This window comes from Geotrypetes seraphini, chromosome 1 (assembly GCF_902459505.1).
Source record: "Geotrypetes seraphini chromosome 1, aGeoSer1.1, whole genome shotgun sequence".
Taxonomy (NCBI): Eukaryota; Metazoa; Chordata; class Amphibia; order Gymnophiona; family Dermophiidae; genus Geotrypetes; species Geotrypetes seraphini.
In genome coordinates, this window is record NC_047084.1 from 451680038 (window position 1) to 451699577 (window position 19540).

The 19540-nt window shown below is 46.1% G+C and overlaps 1 protein-coding gene across 3 annotated transcripts in view; it reads right to left on the reverse strand.

Annotated features, from left to right (window-relative positions):
• The window catches only part of KDM5C (lysine demethylase 5C), a 261961-nt gene that overhangs the window by 145882 nt on the left and 96539 nt on the right, over positions 1-19540 (reverse strand). For all 3 annotated transcript variants that reach the window (XM_033921375.1, XM_033921366.1, XM_033921383.1), the window contains 3 exons: positions 14357-14519; positions 992-1111; positions 717-911 (listed from right to left, as the gene is read on the reverse strand). In XM_033921375.1, the coding sequence (XP_033777266.1) occupies positions 717-911; positions 992-1111; positions 14357-14519 (478 nt within the window). The remainder of the gene's footprint in view (positions 1-716; positions 912-991; positions 1112-14356; positions 14520-19540) is intronic.

Consider the following 19540-nt stretch of genomic DNA (forward strand, 5'->3'; position numbering starts at 1 on the left):
AAAACCGATAAAGGACTGGGACATAGAAAAAAGTGTAACCCGTGAAGGAACGAGGTTTTGCTACCTGGCTTAGGCCCAAAGGCCGCCGGCCGAAAAAGGGAGGGAGAAAGAGAGTTGTTTTGGGTTTCTTTTAAAAGCAAAAAAGATACAAGACGCGCGGGCACAGCAACTAAAGAAAATAACAAAGCCGCAGTGCAAGAAGGCAATGAAAAGATGCAGTGAAGACTTCTCCGCTCTGCGGAAAACATTGAACTGAGGTACTTCACAGGAGATCCCTGGGATCCCTACGAGGGTCAAGATAAGGAAATTGGGTCATTAGGGCATAGACAGGGGGTGGGTAAGCAGAGTGGGCAGACTTGATGGGCTGTAGCCCTTTTCTGCCGTCATCTTCTATGTTTCTATGAGACGCGTGCCCTGACTCGGGCGGGAAGGCACTCGCGCATGCGCAGTGCAGCACTCGTAAGCACTTATAAAGATCTTCAAGCAAGTCTGCTTGCGAGGCTGTCCGCTGCGGGGCTCCGTTGGTGACATCACTCACCTGTTGAGAATATGCTGCCTGCTTGTCCTGGGATAATGACATATATAAATTTGAACACAAGCTTTAAGGCTCACTACAGTCTCATCTACTCACCCAACTCAAGTCTCTCCAGACAACTCTCTCTTATTAGCCCAACATATATTGTCTGCTAGCTCCTTCTATCTTAAGGAAACTTCACCTTTTCAAGCAGGGCCTTCCGCAGTCGGCGTTCTTCCTGAACGATAACGAACATCTCCTTGTGCACGGCCGCTGCCAGATTCAGGTCCAGCTTCTCAGGGCAGGCAGCCATCTTACAGATAAGCTCCTCATGCGAGAAGACACAGTACCTGCGCAAACGCCGATAATGCTCAATGCACTGCCGCCCAGCTGTCAGCTACAAATAAGAATCAAAAGTTAGGAGCCTCACATGAGAAGAAAAGCAGCAGAGGTCTCAAAGCACATATAAACACTCACCCAATCTGCAGTACAAAAATTGACAGCCTCGGCAAAATTGTAACCCTGGTTGAAGCCACTGTGATAGGCACGAGGGAAGGTGATGACAAACTCTCCTGCACACTGATTGGTTCGGACAACCTATGGGGGAACATAGAAAGAGTGCAGTTAACTCAATTCCTACCTGCAGCACGGAAGAAAAAGAGCAGAATTCAAAGCAAACTTGGCTGCAACATGGAAGGTTGCAGTAAAAAAAAAAAAAAAGAAAGATAGCTTAAAGTCAAAAGATAAGAGACAAAATGACAAAGAAAAATTTAATCTTACTTTTCATTCATCGTTTCCTGCCAGACCAGGACAAGGAGAAATTAGGTTCTTACCTGCTAATTTACTTTCTTTTAGCTTCTCCAGACCGGTATAGGAAATCTTACAAGCGGGTATATATCTCATCATGACCAGCAGGTGGAGACAAACAAAATTGTGGAATCGTACATAAGAGGTATCTTCCCCTATTCCTATCAGTCTGCCGAAAAGCCAAACAGAACTAAGAACTTGAAAAAGAAATAAACAATACTCCGAACAAGAGTAATAATTAACATACCCAAATACTGTTGGAAAATGCAGAGGAGAAATCCCAGAAAGAAAAGGTCCCCATAGCTTAACAGCTATGCAAGTCGAGCCACAGCTGCTGTTCAATTCTCCCCGGCCATAGAAAAATACTAGAACCCGTAGAAAAAAACCCAAAATCTGCCCGCACAACAGCCACAATAACATAACAATAGACAGGGTGGGGTCCTATACCTGTCTGGAGAAGCTAAAAGAAAGTAAATTAGCAGGTAAGAACCTAATTTCTCCTTCTTTAGCACTCTCCAAACCGGTATAGGAAATCTTACAAGCGGGATGTACCAAAGCATTCCCCATTATGGGTAGGACCCCTGAAGGGCCGACACCAGAACATGCTCACCGACCACCACGTCCCGACACACCTGAAAGTTCACCCAGTAGTGTCTGACAAAAGAATGCAAGGAAGACCAAACCGTAGCCTTATAAATGGCCACTGGAGGCACTAGCAAAGACGCAGTCCAGGACGCCGTCTGACCCCTAGTGGAATGAGTCGTAAGAAATTCTGGAATGGGCTTCTGTGCTCAACAGTAGCCTTAGAAGCGCCATCCCCCTTACAAGGACCTGTTCGAAGGACAAAGGGATGATCTGAGTTCCTGATCTCCTGGGTCCTCAGCACATAAGAGCAAAAAACCCGACCGACATCTAACTTGCACAACTGCTTCTGCTCAGATCCCTCCCAACTACCCAACAACAGGAGGACCACTGCCTGATTGACAGGAAAAGGAGAAACTACCTTTGGCAGAAAGGAAGGAACAGGCCTCAAGACAACCCGCTCCCTAGAAAACTCCAAGAAGGGAGCCCTACAAGAGAAAGTCTGCAACTCAGAAACATGTCTAGCAGAAGTAATGGCCACCAAGAAGACCGTTTTAAGAGTTAAGGTTCAAAAGGAGGGCGCACTAGAACTGACAGAACCAGATTCATATCCCATGATGGAACAGAAGGTTGTATGGGAGGCTTGAGCAATTTGGCCACCCGCAAGAAGTGAATCACATCCGGAATGGCAGACAAACACTGATCTTTCAACAACCCACGAAAGGCTAACAAGGCCGAAAGCTGAACCCAGAGAGATGACCAAGCCAGGCCCCTGTCTATACCATCATGCAAGAACTCCAAGATGTTAGGCAGAGAAGCGCGAAAAGAGACCACTCACACCACTCGACAAAGATACGCCACACCCGCACATAAGCCCGAGATGTGGAAAGTCTCTGAGACCCCAAGAGGGTGGAGATTACCTTATCTGAATATCCCTTCTTACCTAGGTGACCCCTTTCAAGAGCCAAACCGTAAGATAGAAGGGACCCAGATCGAACACTGGAATGGGACCCTGCATCAGAAGGTCATCCAAGAGAGGTAGAGGAAGAGGATCTGCCACCAGATGCCTCACCAGATCCATGTATCATGGGCGTCGAGGCCAATCCAGAGCCACCAGAACCACGAGACCCGGAAGGAGAATGATGCGAAGAAGAACTCTGCCCACTAATGGTCACGGAGGGAACACATACAACAGCCCCTCCGTTGGCCATGGTTGAACCAGAGCATCCAGACCCTCGGCCAGTCAGTCTCTGTGACGACTGAAGAAGCGGGGCATTTTGGCATTGACACTCGTGGCCATCAGGTCCATCAGGGGCTGACCCCAAGAATGCACTATCAACTGAAGACTGCACTATCAACTGAAAGGCCACAGGGCTTAAGACACCACTCTCCGAGATCTAGCACGTGATGACTGAGGAAGTCCGCCTGAATATTCTCCAAAGAGGTCAAAGGAGTGGACATCACTAAAAGAACTAGCACATGGTTGGACCAGGTAAGGGATTATAAAGACACTGAAAGTATAGAATGTAAAATATCCCCATCTCCCAGCCATAAATTTATGCAAGAGTAAGTGTGATGTGATAAGGAGAAATAGGTGAAGTCTTGCATTCGGTCAGTATTCATCAGAGTGGCTTTGGAGCAAGTTGGATAGGTCTTTCTGTGCTGAGCAACAAGGCGAAGGAGGAGCTGATTCTGCTCCTCATTCTTTGTAAGACTTGAATTATACTGTTGCATCAAGGCAATCGCTCTTTCAGCAGAGTCGTTGACTACTGTCATTGATGCTGTTTCAAATACTGGTTGTTTGGATCAGCTCTCCAGTTTGCAAGATCTTTAACCAGAAATTGTTGAGCCTTTTCTTGTTCATTTATGTCAAGAACACCAAATAAGACTTATGGTAAGTTATCTTTGTTATATATGACTCCAGGCTGATGGGACCAAGTGCAAGGCCAGTCGAGATGCTTCATCAAACTTGCAGATTAACATAGAAACATAGAAATAGACGGCAGATAAGGGCCAAGGCCCATCTAGTCTGCCCACCCTAATGTCCCTCCCCTACCTTTGCCCTGTGAATAGATCCCATGTGCCGATCCCATTTGGCCTTAAAATCAGGAACGCTGCTGGCCTCAATCACCTGTAGTGGAAGACTATTCCAGCGATCAACCACTCTTTCAGTGAAAAAGAATTTCCTGGTGTCACCTCGTAGTTTCCCGCCCCTGATTTTCCACGGATGCCCTCTTGTTGTCGTGGGACCCTTGAAAAAGAAGATATCTTCCTCCGCCTCGATGCGGCCCGTAAGATACTTGAACGTCTCGATCATGTCTCCCGGACTCATCTCTGAACTCCATTCATCCAGTACTTTGAAACAGGCTTCAGTTTGCCGTTTGCCAGTTCCATGATCAATTTCTGGAACTCCGTGTAACCTCTCTTCTCTGTTGCCAGTGGCAAGTACTGCAATTCTGTCAACCATTTCTTTACTTCCAGTAATGTCAAAGAGGGAGTTTACCATACCAATGCAGCAGTATTTTTTGATTTATTTATTCAATTTTCTATACCGTTCTACTAGGGGAGCTCAGAACGGTTTACATGCATTTATTCAGGCTCAAGCAGTTTCCCCTCTCTATCCCGGTGGGCTCACAAATCTATCTATCGTACCTGGGGCAATGGGGGGATTAAGTGACTTGCCCAGGGTCACAAGGAGCAGCGTGGGTTTGAACCCACAACCTCAGGGTTCTGAGGCTGTAGCTTTAACCACTGCGCCACACTCTCCCCAGTAATGAAGTTTTTGTTTCATTAAGGAATTCATCCTTCATACTGGCTGCATTTTCATGGTTCTTCTGTCTAAGCTTCACTGGCTCCCAGTCTTCCTCAGGGTTCGCTACAAATGCGCCTGTCTTACCTTCAAATCTCTTCACGGCATCCTTCCTCCCCTCTTTCCTCTATCTTGGCTCTCGAGTACTCATTCCACCAGATCCTCTCAGAAATTCAAACTATCCTTCCCTTCTCTAAATGGCATTTCCCACACAGGAAAACTTGGAACGTCCCTCCTCTTCAGGATCACTGAACTATGGAACAGCTTTACTGCCCATCTTCGGAGTTCGACCTCCCTACAACACTTCAGAAAACATCTGAAAACCTGGCTTTTCTCCAAAATATAAGTTCCCCCTCCCCTTCCTGTTTACCTAGCCCTCCTTCCTTCCATTGGAGCTCCTTTCTTTGCTTTTAATTCCTGTAAACCGTGTCGAGCTCCACTTCTGTGAAGATGACGCGGTATATAAACTTAAGGTTTAGTTTAGTTTAGTTCTTGCACTGTGAAAGTTGGAGTGAGCATCTCAACAATGTCATTTCATTTACATCATTGCCAAGTGCGTTGACCAATGACAAATGTGGTCCCCCTGTCTGGCAAATTAACACAATCTAACAAACTGGCAACTTCAGGATGTACAAGGATATTCACCTTTGGCCATTTTGACCAAGAACTAGAACAAAAGGTTCTGCAGACTTCAAAATCAGCATCTGAATTTGAACAACTGTCAGTCAACTTCAGCAACATTATTGGAATCAAAAAAATCAACTACTCAGCGGGAGAGAAGTAGCAGTTGGCTGTTTAGAACTACTGACAATGACATTTTCTGCCTCTATTTGGCGCAGGAATGTGTGGTGCAATGGTTGGAGCTACAATTTCAGCACCATGGGGTTGTGGGTTCAAACCCCACGCTGCTCCTTGTGACCCTGGGCGAGTCACTTAGCCCCAGGTAGCATAGCCCCAGGTACGTTTAGATTGTGAGCCTACCAGGATAGATAGGGAAAATGCTTGAGTACCTGATTATAAAACCGCTTAGAAAATCTTGATAGGCGGTATATGAAAACCCTAATAAACTTGAAACTTAAATCATCCTTCTCATACTCTATCTTCCTCCTTTGCAAGTAGTGTCAATGCCGACCATGCTGCATAAATATAACATCTTGGCTCTGCATAATTAGAAATTGTCAGTTTTCTTCAATTTTCATTGTAACTAATGTATCACTGGTAGCAACATCAAAAATTTGAAGAGACTTCTTGATTCACCAGATCACGTTCGTTGCATCTGTGCCGGTTCTTTTTTATAATCTCATATTCACCATAGAACATATGCGAATTAAGGTCATATTCTTGCATGCTGCCAAATTTTCAAGACCTTGAACATGGCCAGATGAGCTGCCTCTTTCAAAACAGCCTTTTTGTCAGCGTGTAAGTACATCAATCTAAGAACATCCTCAGTGGATGGAAGATGTGAACTTGACAGCTCATCAGTGCCCTTCTTTAGCAGCCATACTTCAGTACTGCTTCTAGTCTTTCACATTCTTACATAGTTTTCATCCTAAAATGTGATGAACTTGTAAGCCCATCTTGCACAGATAGGCAGCCACTACTACCATCACCATGCTGAACGTGCGAGGTGCAATCACCAGTCAAAGGGAAGGGCCAACAACTGGTAATGGCTCTGTGGTTTGGAGATATGGAATATACAGATAGGCCTCTGTCAAATCCAGTGAGGCTAGAACTCTCCTGGAGCAACTGCCGCTATTGACAGATCAAACTGTATCCATGCGAAAGCATGAAACTTTGAGCACTGCATTGACTTAAGATTCAGAATTGGTCTCCAACTGTCTGAGCCTCTCTTTGGCATGATGAAGTATATGCAGTATCTAGCACATTCAGAATCTTCAGCCAGCACAGGCTCTATCCAATAACCTTTGTACTAGGGCCTCTACCCCGACTGCTTTTTCTGGTCACCCCATTGGGGAATCCACAAACCACTCTGTTAAGGGCCAGGTAAATTCAAGCTTCTAACTCGTGTGCAGAAGGAAAAAAACCATAGGGGGCAGCAGAACCCTCTGTGAAGTAGGAGGGATTAAAAAACTGGAGTGGATTCCTTCTGCATGGCATACGTGCACAGGGATATAACCCATCCGTCCAGAATGACACACCTATTGCACTAGGACATTTATGTCTGTTGCTCCTGGAGGTCTAGTCCTCAGATTCATTTTAAACCAGCTGGGACTCATAAAGCTGCACAGGTCTGTACCTACCATCTGCTGGAAACAAAGTACTAGAGAGTAGTTATCAGCAAAGGAACTGACTGTATATAGGGTGATATTAATCAAGTCATCTTCTCGTAGGGGAATATAGCACAGTTACTTACCATAACAGTTGTTATCCAGGGACAGCAGGCAGATATTCTCACACATGGGTGACGTCACCGACGGAGCCCCTCAGCGGACAGCCTCGAAAGCAAACTTGCTTGAAGATCTTTGAACTTTCGAGTACTGCACCGCGCATGCGCGCGTGCCTTCCCGCCCAAACTAGGGGGCGCATCTCCTGTGAGGATCCTCAGTTCAGATACCTAGCTAAGAAGCCAACCAGGGGAGGTGGGAGGGTTGTGAGAATATCTGCCTGCTGTCCCTGGATAACAACTGTTACAGTAAGTAACTGTGCTTTATCTCAGGACAAGCAGGCAGCATATTCTCACACATGGGTGACCTCCAAGCTAAGCAAAATGGGATGGAGGGAGTGTTGGAAGTTTAAGAAAAAAGATTTTGCAAAACAGATTGGCCAAAATGGCCATCCCTCCTGGATAAAGTATCCAGACAGTAATGAGAAGTGAAAGTATGAACTGAGGACCAAGTGGCAGCCTTGCAGATTTCCTCAATAGGAGTTGATCTGAGGAAAGCTATAGACGCCGCCATAACTCGAACTTTGTGGCCCGTAACTCGACCCTGCAGAGGAATAAACAACCAGATGGATAAGGGGGAATCCATAGACATCATTTACCTTGACTTCCAAAAAGCCTTCGACAAGGTACCTCACGAGCGGCTACTTAAAAAGCTGTGGAACCATGGGGTGCAAGGGGATATCTACCGATGGATCAAACACTGGTTGGCAGGCAGGAAACAGAGGGTTGGAGTGAAAGGCCAATACTCAGACTGGCAATGGGTCACGAGCGGAGTTCCACAGGGGTCGGTGCTGGGACCTCTACTGTTCAATATATTTATCAACGATCTGGAGGCGGGGACAAAATGTGAGGTTATCAAATTTGCCGATGACACCAAACTCTGCAGCAGGGTTAGAAACACGGAAGACTGTGAAGACCTGCAAAGAGACCTAACGAGACTGGAAGACTGGGCAAAAAAGTGGCAAATGAGTTTTAACGTAGAGAAATGCAAGGTCATGCATGTAGGGAAAAAGAACCCGATGTTCAGCTACAAAATGGGGGGAACACTGCTAGGGGTGAGTACCCTTGAAAGGGACCTGGGGGTGATGGTCGACACATCACTGAAACCATCGGCGCAATGTGCGACAGCCTCAAAGAAAGCAAACAGAATGCTGGGCATCATCAAAAAGGGTATCACAACCAGGACGAAGGAAGTCATCATGCCGCTGTATCGCGCAATGGTGCGCCCGCACCTGGAGTACTGTGTTCAATACTGGTCGCCGTACCTCAAGAAGGACATGGCGATCCTCGAGGGAGTGCAGAGGAGGGCGACTAAACTGATAAAAGGTATGGAAAATTTTGCATACGCCGACAGGTTAAAAATGCTGGGGCTGTTCTCCCTAGAGAAGAGGAGACTTAGAGGGGACATGATAGAAACCTTCAAAATCCTTAAGGGCATAGAGAAAGTGAATAAGGATAGATTCTTCAAACTGTGGGGAGCCACAAGAACTAGGGGTCACTCGGAGAAATTGAAAGGGGACAGGTTTAGAACAAATGCTAGGAAGTTCTTTTTTACTCAGAGGGTGGTGGACACATGGAATGCGCTTCCGGAGGATGTGGTAGGCCAGAACTCTGTACAGGGGTTCAAGGAGGGTTTGGATAGGTTCCTGGAGGATAGGGGGATTGAAGGGTACAGATATAACTTGAGGTAGGTTATAGAAGTGGACAGAAACCACTTCACAGGTCGCAGACCTGATGGGCCGCCGCGGGAGCGGACCACTGGGCGAGATGGACCTCGGTCTGACCCAGTGGAAGCAACTTCTTATGTTCTTATGTTCTTAAGACCAGCCTGAGCATAGCAGAAAGAGATGCAAGCAGCCATCCAGTTGGAAATGGTAAGCTTCGAGATAGGACGTCCCAACTTATTCGGATCAAAGGAGATGAAAAGTTGAGGAGATGTTCTGTGAGGTTGAGTGCGTTGGGAGGTAGAAAGCCAAGGCACGTTAGCAGTCCAAAGTATGAAGAGCCTTTTCTCCCTGATGAGAATGAGGCTTTGGGAAAAATACTGGCAGAACAATAGATTGATTGATTGATGTGAAATTCTGAAACCACTTTAGGTAAGAATTTGGGATGAGTACGGAGGACCACCTTGTCATGGTGAAAAACTGTGAAAGGTGGGTCTGCAACCAACGCTTGTAGCTCACTGACTCTTCGAGCAGAAATGAGGGCAATCAGGAATACAGTTTTCCAAGTGAGATACTTAAGGTGAGCCTTGTCAAGAGGTTCAAAAGGAGGCTTCATCAGTTGAGCCAAACAACATTAAGATCCCAAACCACTGGAGGCGGTTTAAGTGGTGGATGAACATTAAAAAGTCCTTTCATAAAGCAGGAAACCATGGGATGTGCGGAGAGAGGTTTCCCTTCCAGAGGCTGATGAAAAGCAACGATAGCACTGAGATGGACTCGAATAGATGTAGATTGAAGTCCAGATTGTGACAAGTGAAGCAAATAGTCCAGAACCAATGCCAATGAGGAAGACATTGGTTGCAGCTGACGTGTGGAACACCAAGTAGAAAATCTAGTCCATTTCTGGCCATAACATTGACGGGTGGACGGCTTTCTGGAAGCAAGTAAAATATCTTGAACAGACTGAGGAAATTGAGAAGAGTCTGTAATGTAGAAAGGTACCAAGCTGTCAAGTGTAGAGACAGCAGATTGGGATGAAGCAAGGACCCTTGACTATGAGTGAGCAGAGAAGGAAAAACTGGCAGAAGCAGAGGCTCCCTGGTGCTGAGTTGAAGTAGAAGGGAGTACCACGGTTGTCTGGGCCACCGAGGAGCTATCAGAATAATGGTGGCGTGTTCTGACTTTAGTTTGATTAGAGTCCTGAGAATCAGAGGAAATGGAGGAAAGGCATAAAGGAACTGAGCCCTCCAGTCCAGGAGAAACACATCCGCCTCGAGACATTGAGGAGTGTAAATGCGGGAACAAAACTGAGGCAGTTTAAAGTTGAAGGGGGACGCAAAAAGATCTATCTGGGGAGTCCCCCAGCGGGCAAATATTTGACGAAGTGTGGGAGAATTGAGTGTCCATTCGTGAGGCTGTAGAAGACGATTCAATTTGTCCGCTAAACAGTTGCGTTGACCCTGAATGTAGACAGCTCTGAGGAAGATGTTGTGAAGAATTGCCCAATGCCACAGCTTCAGAGCTTCTTGACAGGAGGAGTGAGATCCCGTACCTCCCTGTTTGTTGACATAATACATGGCCACTTGGATGTCTGTCTGAACAAGAACCACCATGTCGTGGAGGAGATGCTGAAAAGCTTTGAGAGCATAGAAGATCGCTCTGAGTTCCAACAGATTGATACGACACTGACGGTCTGTTGAAGTTCATAGATCCTGGGTACGGAGACCATAGATATGGGCTCCCCAGGCGTAGGCGGACGAATCGGTTGTGAGAACCTTCTGATGAGGAAGACTGTGGAACAGCAAGCCTCTGGAAAGATTAGAAGAGAGCATCCACCAACGGAGAGACTTCTGCAATAAAGGAGTTATTTTAATTTGTTGAGATGGTGGATCCGTGGCTTGTTGCCATTGTGATGCCAGGGTCCACTGAGGAATGCGAAGGTGAAAGTCTGGCAAAAGGAGTCACATGAACTGTAGAAGCCATGTGACCAAGTAGAACCATCATTTGCCGTGTAGAAATGGATGGAAGACGAGAGACCTGATGACAAAGTCAAATGAGGGTATCCTGGTGTGGTTGTGGAAGGTATGCTCTCAGGTGGACAGTGTTCAGAGTTGCCCCAATGAACTGGAGATATTGAGATGGGATTAACTGAGACTTTGGAAAGTTTATCTGGAACCCCAGACTTTGGAGGAATAGAATAGTCTGTTGGGTCGCTGCAATAACCCCTGGAAGAGAGGGGGCCTTGATGAGCCAGTCGTCTAGGTTTGGAAATACTTGAAGATCTTGGGTGCGAAGAGCTGCAGCTACCACCACCAGACATTTTGTGAATACCCTGGGGGATGAGGCCAAGCCGAAAGGAAGAACCCTGTACTGCAGATGAAGATTCCCCACTTTGAATCTGAGGTACTTGCGAAAGGCTGGATGAATGGGGATATGAGTATAAGCCTCCTTGAGATCCAGCGAGCACATCCAATCTCCCTGATCCATCAGGGAATACAAGGTCGGCAAAGAGAGCATCTGAAAATTCTCTTTGACTAGGAATTTGTTGAGAGCTCTGAGGTCCAGAATAGGTCGCAAATCCCCCATCTTCTTTGGAACTAAAAAGTAGCAGGAATAGAACCCCAAGTTCCACTGGGAAAGAGGAATCTCCTCGACAGCCCGAAGGCAAAGAAGATCCCGGGCTTCGTGAAGAAGGGGAAGTTGCGACTGATTGGAAGGACACTCTCTTGGAGGGTGATCTGGCGGTACCTGAAGCAAGCGAAGAGAGTATCCCTCTCGTAGGATGGTAAGAACCCAGATATCTGAGGTGATGAGCTCCCACTGATGATAAAAAGTTGACAGGCGACCCCCCTATGGGAAGAGGAGAATTCTGAAATAGGGAGATTGGAATACTCAAGCTGAGAACGTCAAAAAGACTGAGCTGGCTTGGTGGCAGCAGGAGTTTATGACTTCTGTTGACATTGCTGCTGCTGAGGACGGCGAGGTGAAGTCCTGGAAAAAGCAGGAGTCGTTTTCTGAGGGTAACAACGTGGAGTTTTTTTATACGCCCTAGCTGGTGTAGTCTTGGGTTTAGGGCGAATGAGAGAAGCAAAAGAGCGTTCATGTTCTGAGAGACGCTTAGTAGCTGCTTCAATAGAGTCATCAAATAACTCATTCCCTTGACAAGGTAGGTTTGCCAAACGATCCTGGAGATTGGGATCCATGTCAACAATACGTAGCCATGCCAGCCTACGCATGGCTACAGCAAAGGCAGAGACTCGGGAAGACAATTCAAAAGCATCATATGAGGCTTGCAACATGAAGAGTCTCAACTGAGAAAGAGTCTTGAGGATTTGCTTGAACTCAGAAAGAAGTGTCTTGGAAACATCCGGATAGGATAAAAGGAAGGCAACAATTTGAGAAAATGGTTGAAATAATTGGTGAAAATGTAATTATAGTTAAGAATCCGATTTGCCATCATTGAATTTTGGTATAAACGGCAACCAAACTTATCCATAGTACGACCTTCCCTGCCTGGAGGGACTGCAGCATAGATCTTGGAAGGATGGGCTTTCTTCAAAGATGATTCCACCACCAAGGATTGATGAGAGAGTTGGGACTTCTCAAATCCCTTACAGGAAACAGTGCAAAAATGGGATTCCAGCTTAGATGGGATAGCAGTGATGGAATAAGGAGTCTCCATGTTACGAATGAAAGTCTGTTTGAGAACTGGAGTCATAGGCAATCTCAAAGACTCTTTAGGTGGATGAGAAAGTTCCATATCTGCCAAATATTCAGGAGTATATTTGGAGTCTGAATGGAGGTCCAGTTTGAGAGCTTGTCCCTTGTCAAACACAAACTTGGCAAAGGAAATTGAGTTGGAATCAGAGGCTTCATCAGGAGAAGGACTATGAGACTTCGAAGCCGCCGAGTAGGAAGGAGAAGCCTCCCTAGAGTATTGAGAGACTGGTTCAGACTCGAGATGCATGGTCACAGAAGAAGCTGCACTGTGAGGTGGAGTCATAGAATGTTTTCGCTTCAAGCTCCGCGATGGAGAAGTACCCGAAGTGCAAGGCACAGAATGAGGAGAAGTGTCCTGGCGAGCCGGTTTCGAAGGAGGAGTCCTCGACCTGGATGGACTTCGGGTCGAGGCAGAGTGCAGTTGAGACCTGTGCTTCGAGGTGGAAGTCTCGGTATTCAGAGAAGAATGCAGTACAGAGAACTCACGACGAAGCTTGGAAGCAAGATGCTTCGAGTGGTGCTTCGAACGAGGCAACTCAGATGAAGAATCACTGGAGTACAACCGCTTCGAAGCACGAGACCTGCCTCGAGATGCGAGGACTGGAGGATCCAGTTGGGTCTCAAGCTGAGCCACGATGGAGGATATCTGAGTGGTCAAGATGGACTAGAGCATGTCCTCGAGCATTGGCACCAAGACAGAAGGATCTGACCTCATAGGTGCAGCAGTGCGCTCCAAAGAGGGCGATCTCGAAGGTGAGTATCCCCTTATCTTGGAGGCACGCTTAGATGGAGGGCGCAAGGAGGACTCTGGTGGCTTCTTAGGTACAGCACCTGAAAGAGACACAGGAGACTTACCCACCGAGGACGTCTTCACCGAGGTCACTGTCGAGACCTTGAAGGGCGTCGAAGCCGGTGCAGGAATGGAAGTCGTGGTCGAGGCCTTCGAGACCGAAGCTCCGACCGAAGCCAAGGTCGAGGCCTTCGAGACCGGAACTCCCATGACATCGGAGTCGAGGCCTTCAAGATTGGGGCCGCCGCTGGGACTATAGCTGAGGTTTTGTCCGAAGGTTGCTCCATCTCACCAAAAAGTTGTCTAAATTGGGCACACCTTCGACGAAAAGCTCGAGGTGTAAGAGTGAAACAGCGGTGACAGTCTTCTGGTGAATGGATCGAACACAAACACTGCAAACAATGACAGTGAGGATCGGTGACAGAAATCACCCAATTACACTGACGACAGCGCTTGAACCCGGTAAGAGGCCGGGACATAGAAAAAATAAAGTCCGTGTCGAACGAAGTGAGCGGTTGGGCCTAGGCCCAAGGCTCACCGACCGGACGAAAGGAGCGGTAGAAAAAAACAAGTATAATTTAATTTTTTTTTTTTTCCAGAAAAGAAAAGAAGAGATACACAGCGACCGAACTTTTAAAAAGAAAAGAAACAGCCGCGGTGAATAGAAGGCAAATTTCGTTGCAGAGCTGAAGAAAAAAAAAACGTCTTCTTGGCTCCGCGGAAAATAACGAACCGAGGATCTTCACAGGAGATGCACCCCCTAGTTCGGGCGGGAAGGCATGCGCGCATGCGCGGTGTAGCACTCGAAAGTTCGAAGATCTTCAAGCAAGTTTGCTTTCGAGGCTGTCCGCTGGTGGGCTCCATCGGTGACGTCACCCATGTGTGAGAATATGCTGCCTGCTTGTCCTGGGATAATAACTTATTATTCTGGATTGATCTGGCTAAGAAGAAACTGAAGTATTAGCAGTATTGTACAGAAAGGAATACATTTACAGATAGGTAAAAGAATCAGGGGGATAGGATTAATTGTGGTAAAATGGGAGGAAAGGTGACTGTGTGCACTTACTGGCACACCATGAGCCATCAGTGTGTTGGGATTCATGAGAGTCACCAGTTGATGCAGGAGATCAGGCTGGCTTTCAAAGAGCTCTGGAGTGAGCTTCTTCATCACCTCTTCCAGGTGTTCTGCTGCAGAGGAGGGAACACCATACCATGTCTTTGGCTCTCCCCTAAAAGAGAGAGAGAATTGATAGCAGGTTAATAAGGGCACCCCTTGCCTGACTTTTGTTTATAAATCACTCCACTCTTCCCCTTTCAAGTTTCACTAACTCAACATTACAAAAAATATTCACCTTCCTACTACTACTAATTTCTATAGTGTTGCTAGATGTATGCAACGCTATACATTAGAACATTCAAGACAAGGTCACTCACTGATCAATAGAGTTTACAATCTAATCAACAGACAAATATGACAATTAGGGGGTTGGGGAGTTCCTCAGGCATGAATGCTTTACAGAGAGTGGGGTTAAGAGTTGCATCAACCTTGAAGTGGGCCTTGAGCCTGGATTTGAATACAGCCAGGGATGGAGCATGACGTAGAGATTCAGGGAGTCTGTTCCAGGCATATGGTGCAGAAAGAGAGAAGGGACAGTCTGGAGTTGGCATTAGTGGAGAACGGTACTGATAGAAGAGACTTGCCCGATAAATGGAGTTCCTGGGAAAGAGTATAGGAAGAAATAGAGAGGAGAGCTATTGAGGAGCTTCAGAGTGAATGCATTTGTAAATCAGAAGAAGTTTGAATTGTATGCGGTAAAAGTAATGGATAAGGAGCTAATGGAAAATTAGGTTTTCACCTTTGATAATCTTCTTTCTGTTAGTCCCTGGAAGATTCAGTATGCTAGGTGTTCCATCCCTTCCTGCAATCCAAGAGTTTCAGAAATCCAAACACTTTTCTGAGCACATGCTCCTCCCACCTCAGACTTAGAGCCCCCTGTAGTTCAGTCCCAAAGCCAAGCAACAAACCTTGAACAAATCCATAACAACTTAAAGGAAAAATTAGTTTCTTACCTGCTAATTTTCTGTTAGCCTGTAGACTGGTACACAGTACTCCCCCGAAATTCACAGGGGTTCCGTTCCAGGAGCACCCACAAATTTCAAAAAAACCACAAATGCGGTTTAAGAGCAGATCGGAGGCATGAGAGGGCTGCAGGGGCAGCGGCGAGTGCTTCACACTAGAGCAGGGGTGTCAAACTCAAATCACATAAGGGGTCGAAATCTAAAATGCAGGTTAAGTCGTGGGCCGGAATTTTTATTAAGATACTTATCCCCTCCTTTGCTGACGCGCAGTGTGGGCCCCAGCGCCGGTGGCGGCTCCGATGCTCACAGGACTTCTATGAGCGTCGGATCAATCGCCTGCGCCAGCATCAAAACCCATGCTGCATGCCAGCAAAAGAGGGAGTTAGTCTTAGTAGAAGTATAGGGATGCAACCTCTCCAATCCCACGCCGGCTACAAAATAAATAAGACTTTTCCTCTCTTTTAGGTCCTAGGTCACACTTGCTGTCCAATACCAGCTCTGGCAGGATACATATTTCAAACCTGACATATTGTAATCAAATAATAGAAGATAAAATTATTTTTTTCTACCTTTTGTTGTCTGGTCATTTTAGTTTCTCTTTCTGATTTTGTCTATTTTCTAATTCTCTTTCCGGTGTATGCTGTCCATTTTTTTTTTTCTCCTCTTCCCTCTTGCTCCAGTCCCTGTCTCCAACATATTGATTTTTCCCTTTCAACTTTTCTCCTTTTGTCCACTCAAATATCGCCCTCTTTCTCATCCTTCTTTTGATTTTATTTTTTTCCAATTCTTTATTCATTTTTTCATCTTACATCAAGAAAGCACAGTTACTTACCGTAACAGGTGTTATCCAGGAACAGCAGGCAGCTATTCTCACATATGGGTGACGTCATCGATGGAGCCCAGATGCGGACGCCTCACAAGCAGACTTGCTTGAAGAAACTCGAAGTTTCGAGTCGCCCGCACAGCGCATGCGCGAGTACCTTCCAGCCCAGCGTAGGGCGAGTCTCCTCAGTTCAGATAGCTAGCAGAGAAGCCAACCAGGGTGAGGTGAGTTGTGAGAATAGCTGCCTGCTGTCCCTGGATAACACCTGTTACGGTAAGTAACTGTGCTTTATCCCAGGACAAGCAGGCAGGTATTCTCACATATGAGTGACCTCCAAGCTAACCAGAATGGGATGGTGGGAGTGTTGGCAATTTAGGAGAATAAATTTTGTAATACTGTTTGGCCAAACTGTCCATCCCGTTTGGAGAAAGTATCCAGACAATAGTGAGAAGTGAAAGTATGAACCGAGGACCAAGTAGCAGCCTTACAAATTTCCTCAATAGGTGTAGATCTGAGGAAAGCCACTGAAGCTGTCATGGCTCTGACTTTATGGGCTGTGACTTTACTGTGAAGGGGTAATCCAGCCTGGGCATAGCAGAAAGAGATACAAGCCGCCATCCAGTTGGAGATGGTACACTTAAGAAATAGGATGTCCCAACTTATTTTGATCGAAGGAGACAAAACATTGAGGAGCAGTTGTGTGTGATTTGGTGCGTTCTAAATAGAAGGCCAAAGCACGTTTACAGTCCAGAATATGAAGAGCAACTTCTCCAGGATGAGAATGAGGCTTTGGAAAAAACACTGGAAGAACAATGGATTGGTTGAGATGAAATTCCGAGACCACTTTAGGGAGGAATTTTGGATGAGTACGAAGAACCACCTTGTCATGATGGAACACTGTGAATGGTGGGTCAGCAACTAAAGCTTGCAGCTCACTGACTCTTCGAGCAGAAGTGAGGGCTATGAGAAACACCACTTTCCAAGTGAGATACTTCAAATGAGCCTTATCAATTGGTTCAAATGGAGGCTTCATGAGTTGAGCAAGGACAACATTGGGGTCCCAAACCACAGGAGGCGGTTTGAGAGGAGGTTTGAAATTGCTTATCCGGTGGTTTCCAGATTCATGAAAGGACTTTTCAGAGAAGGGTTTCCCTTCAATAGGCTGATGGAAAGCCGCAATTGCACTGAGATGGACTCGGATAGATGTAAACTTGAGGCCAGAATTGGATAAGTGCAAAAGGTAGTCCAAAACAGAAGATAAGGAGGAATGTTGAGGCTCCATATCGTGAGAAAAACACCACATAGAAAATCTAATCCATTTTTGGTGATAGCATTGTCTACTGGTAGGCTTCCTAGAAGCTTCTAAAACATCTCTTACAGATTGAGAAAACTGAAGAGGGGTTATGTTGAGAGGTACCAAGCTGTCAGGTGTAGAGACTGCAGGTTAGGATGAAGCAGAGATGCTTGACTCTGTGTAAGCAGAGAAGGAAAAACTGGTAGAAGGTATGGCTCCCTCCTGTGTTGAAGTAGAAGGGAGTACCAAGGTTGTCTGGGCCACTGAGGAGCAATTAGAATCATGGTGGCATGATCGTTTTTCAACTTGACCAGAGTCTTGAGAATGAGAGGGAATGGAGGGAATGCATAGAGGAAGAGATTTGTCCATTCCAGAAGAAAAGCATCTGCCTTGAGGCGATGAGGAAAGTATATCCTGGAGCAGAATTGAGGCAGTTTGTAGTTGTAGGGAGCTGCAAAAAGGTCTATCTGAGGCATTCCCCACTGTGAAAAAATGTGATGAAGAGGGGAGGAATGGAGTGTCCATTCGCGAGGCTGCAGTAGACGACTCAAGTTGTCCGCCAAACAATTTTTTGTCCCTTGAATGTGGACAGCTTTGAGGAAGGTGTTGTGGCGGATTGCCCAGTCCCAAACCTTCAGAGCTTCTTGACAAAGGGAGGCAGACCCCGTCCCTCCCTGTTTGTTGATATAATACATGGCGACTTGGCTGTCCGTCCGAATGAGGACTACTTGGTCGTGAAGCAGATGTTGAAAAGCCCACCATACCTGTTAAAAACCTCCAGTCCCAAATTCCGTGCTCTCCTCTTACAATGGATACAAACCATACTCACAGACGGCCTTGTCCCACAAGACCTCAGTGAAATCATCTTCACCCTGATCCTAAAAGACCCTAAAGGAGAGACAGATCAACTATCTAACTACAGACCCATAGCCTCAATACCACTCTATGTCAAGCTAATGGAAGGCCTCGTAGCGAAACTCCTCACCAACTACCTAGAAAACCACAACTTACTCCACCCAACACAATCTGGTTTCAGAACCAATTATAGCACAGAGACACTACTAGGTTCCCTCCTAGACACAGATAGACAACACCTAGACCTCTCTGCAGCATTTGACTTGGTGGACATGACATCCTTCTACAAACACTAGACACAATAGGAATCACAGGTAAAGTACACACATGGTTTCAAGGATTCCTACAACCCAAGACTTAAGAGTAAAAACAAAGAAAAATCAGAACCATGGTCCAACCCCTGCAGCGTTCCCCAAGGATCCCCTTTATCCCCCACTCTTCAATTGCTACAGTGCATCCCTAGTCACCTGCCTAGTCAAATTAGGCTTACCCTCCTATAGCTAAGCAGACGACATCACCATTCTCCTTCCTTTTGATCAACCAACACCTGCGACAGACACACTACACAGAACACTAGAAACAGTAGCAACATGAATGAAAGATCGCAAACTTAAGTGAACTCAGAAAAAAAAAATTCATACTTCTCGAAAATCATAAAACCTCAACCATAACAAACCTAGTTATAAACTCAATCACTTACCCCATTCAACCCATTCTAAAACTTCTGGGAATTATGACAGACAGATGCTATACCATGCAACCACAAATAAACAAAACAATATAGAAATCATTCATGGACATGAGAAACCTAAGGCAAGTTTAGAAATTCTGTGACATAAAACAATTCCAGCTCATTGTCCAGTCCCTAGTCCTAGGTCTTCTAGACCAGTGATTCCCAACCCTGTCCTGGAGGACCACCAGGCCAGTCAGGTTTTCAGGATAGCCCTAATGAATATGCATGGAGCTGATTTGCATGCCTGGCACCTCCATTATATGCAGATCTCTCTCAAGCATATTCATTAGGGCTATCCTGAAAACCCGACTGGCCTGGTGATCCTCCAGGAGAGGGTTGGGAACCACTGTTCTAGACTACTGTAACATCCTCTATCTCCCTTGCCCCACAACCATGATAAAGCATCTACAATCAGTACAAAACACAGCATTGAGACTTATCTATTCACTGAGGAAACATGATCACA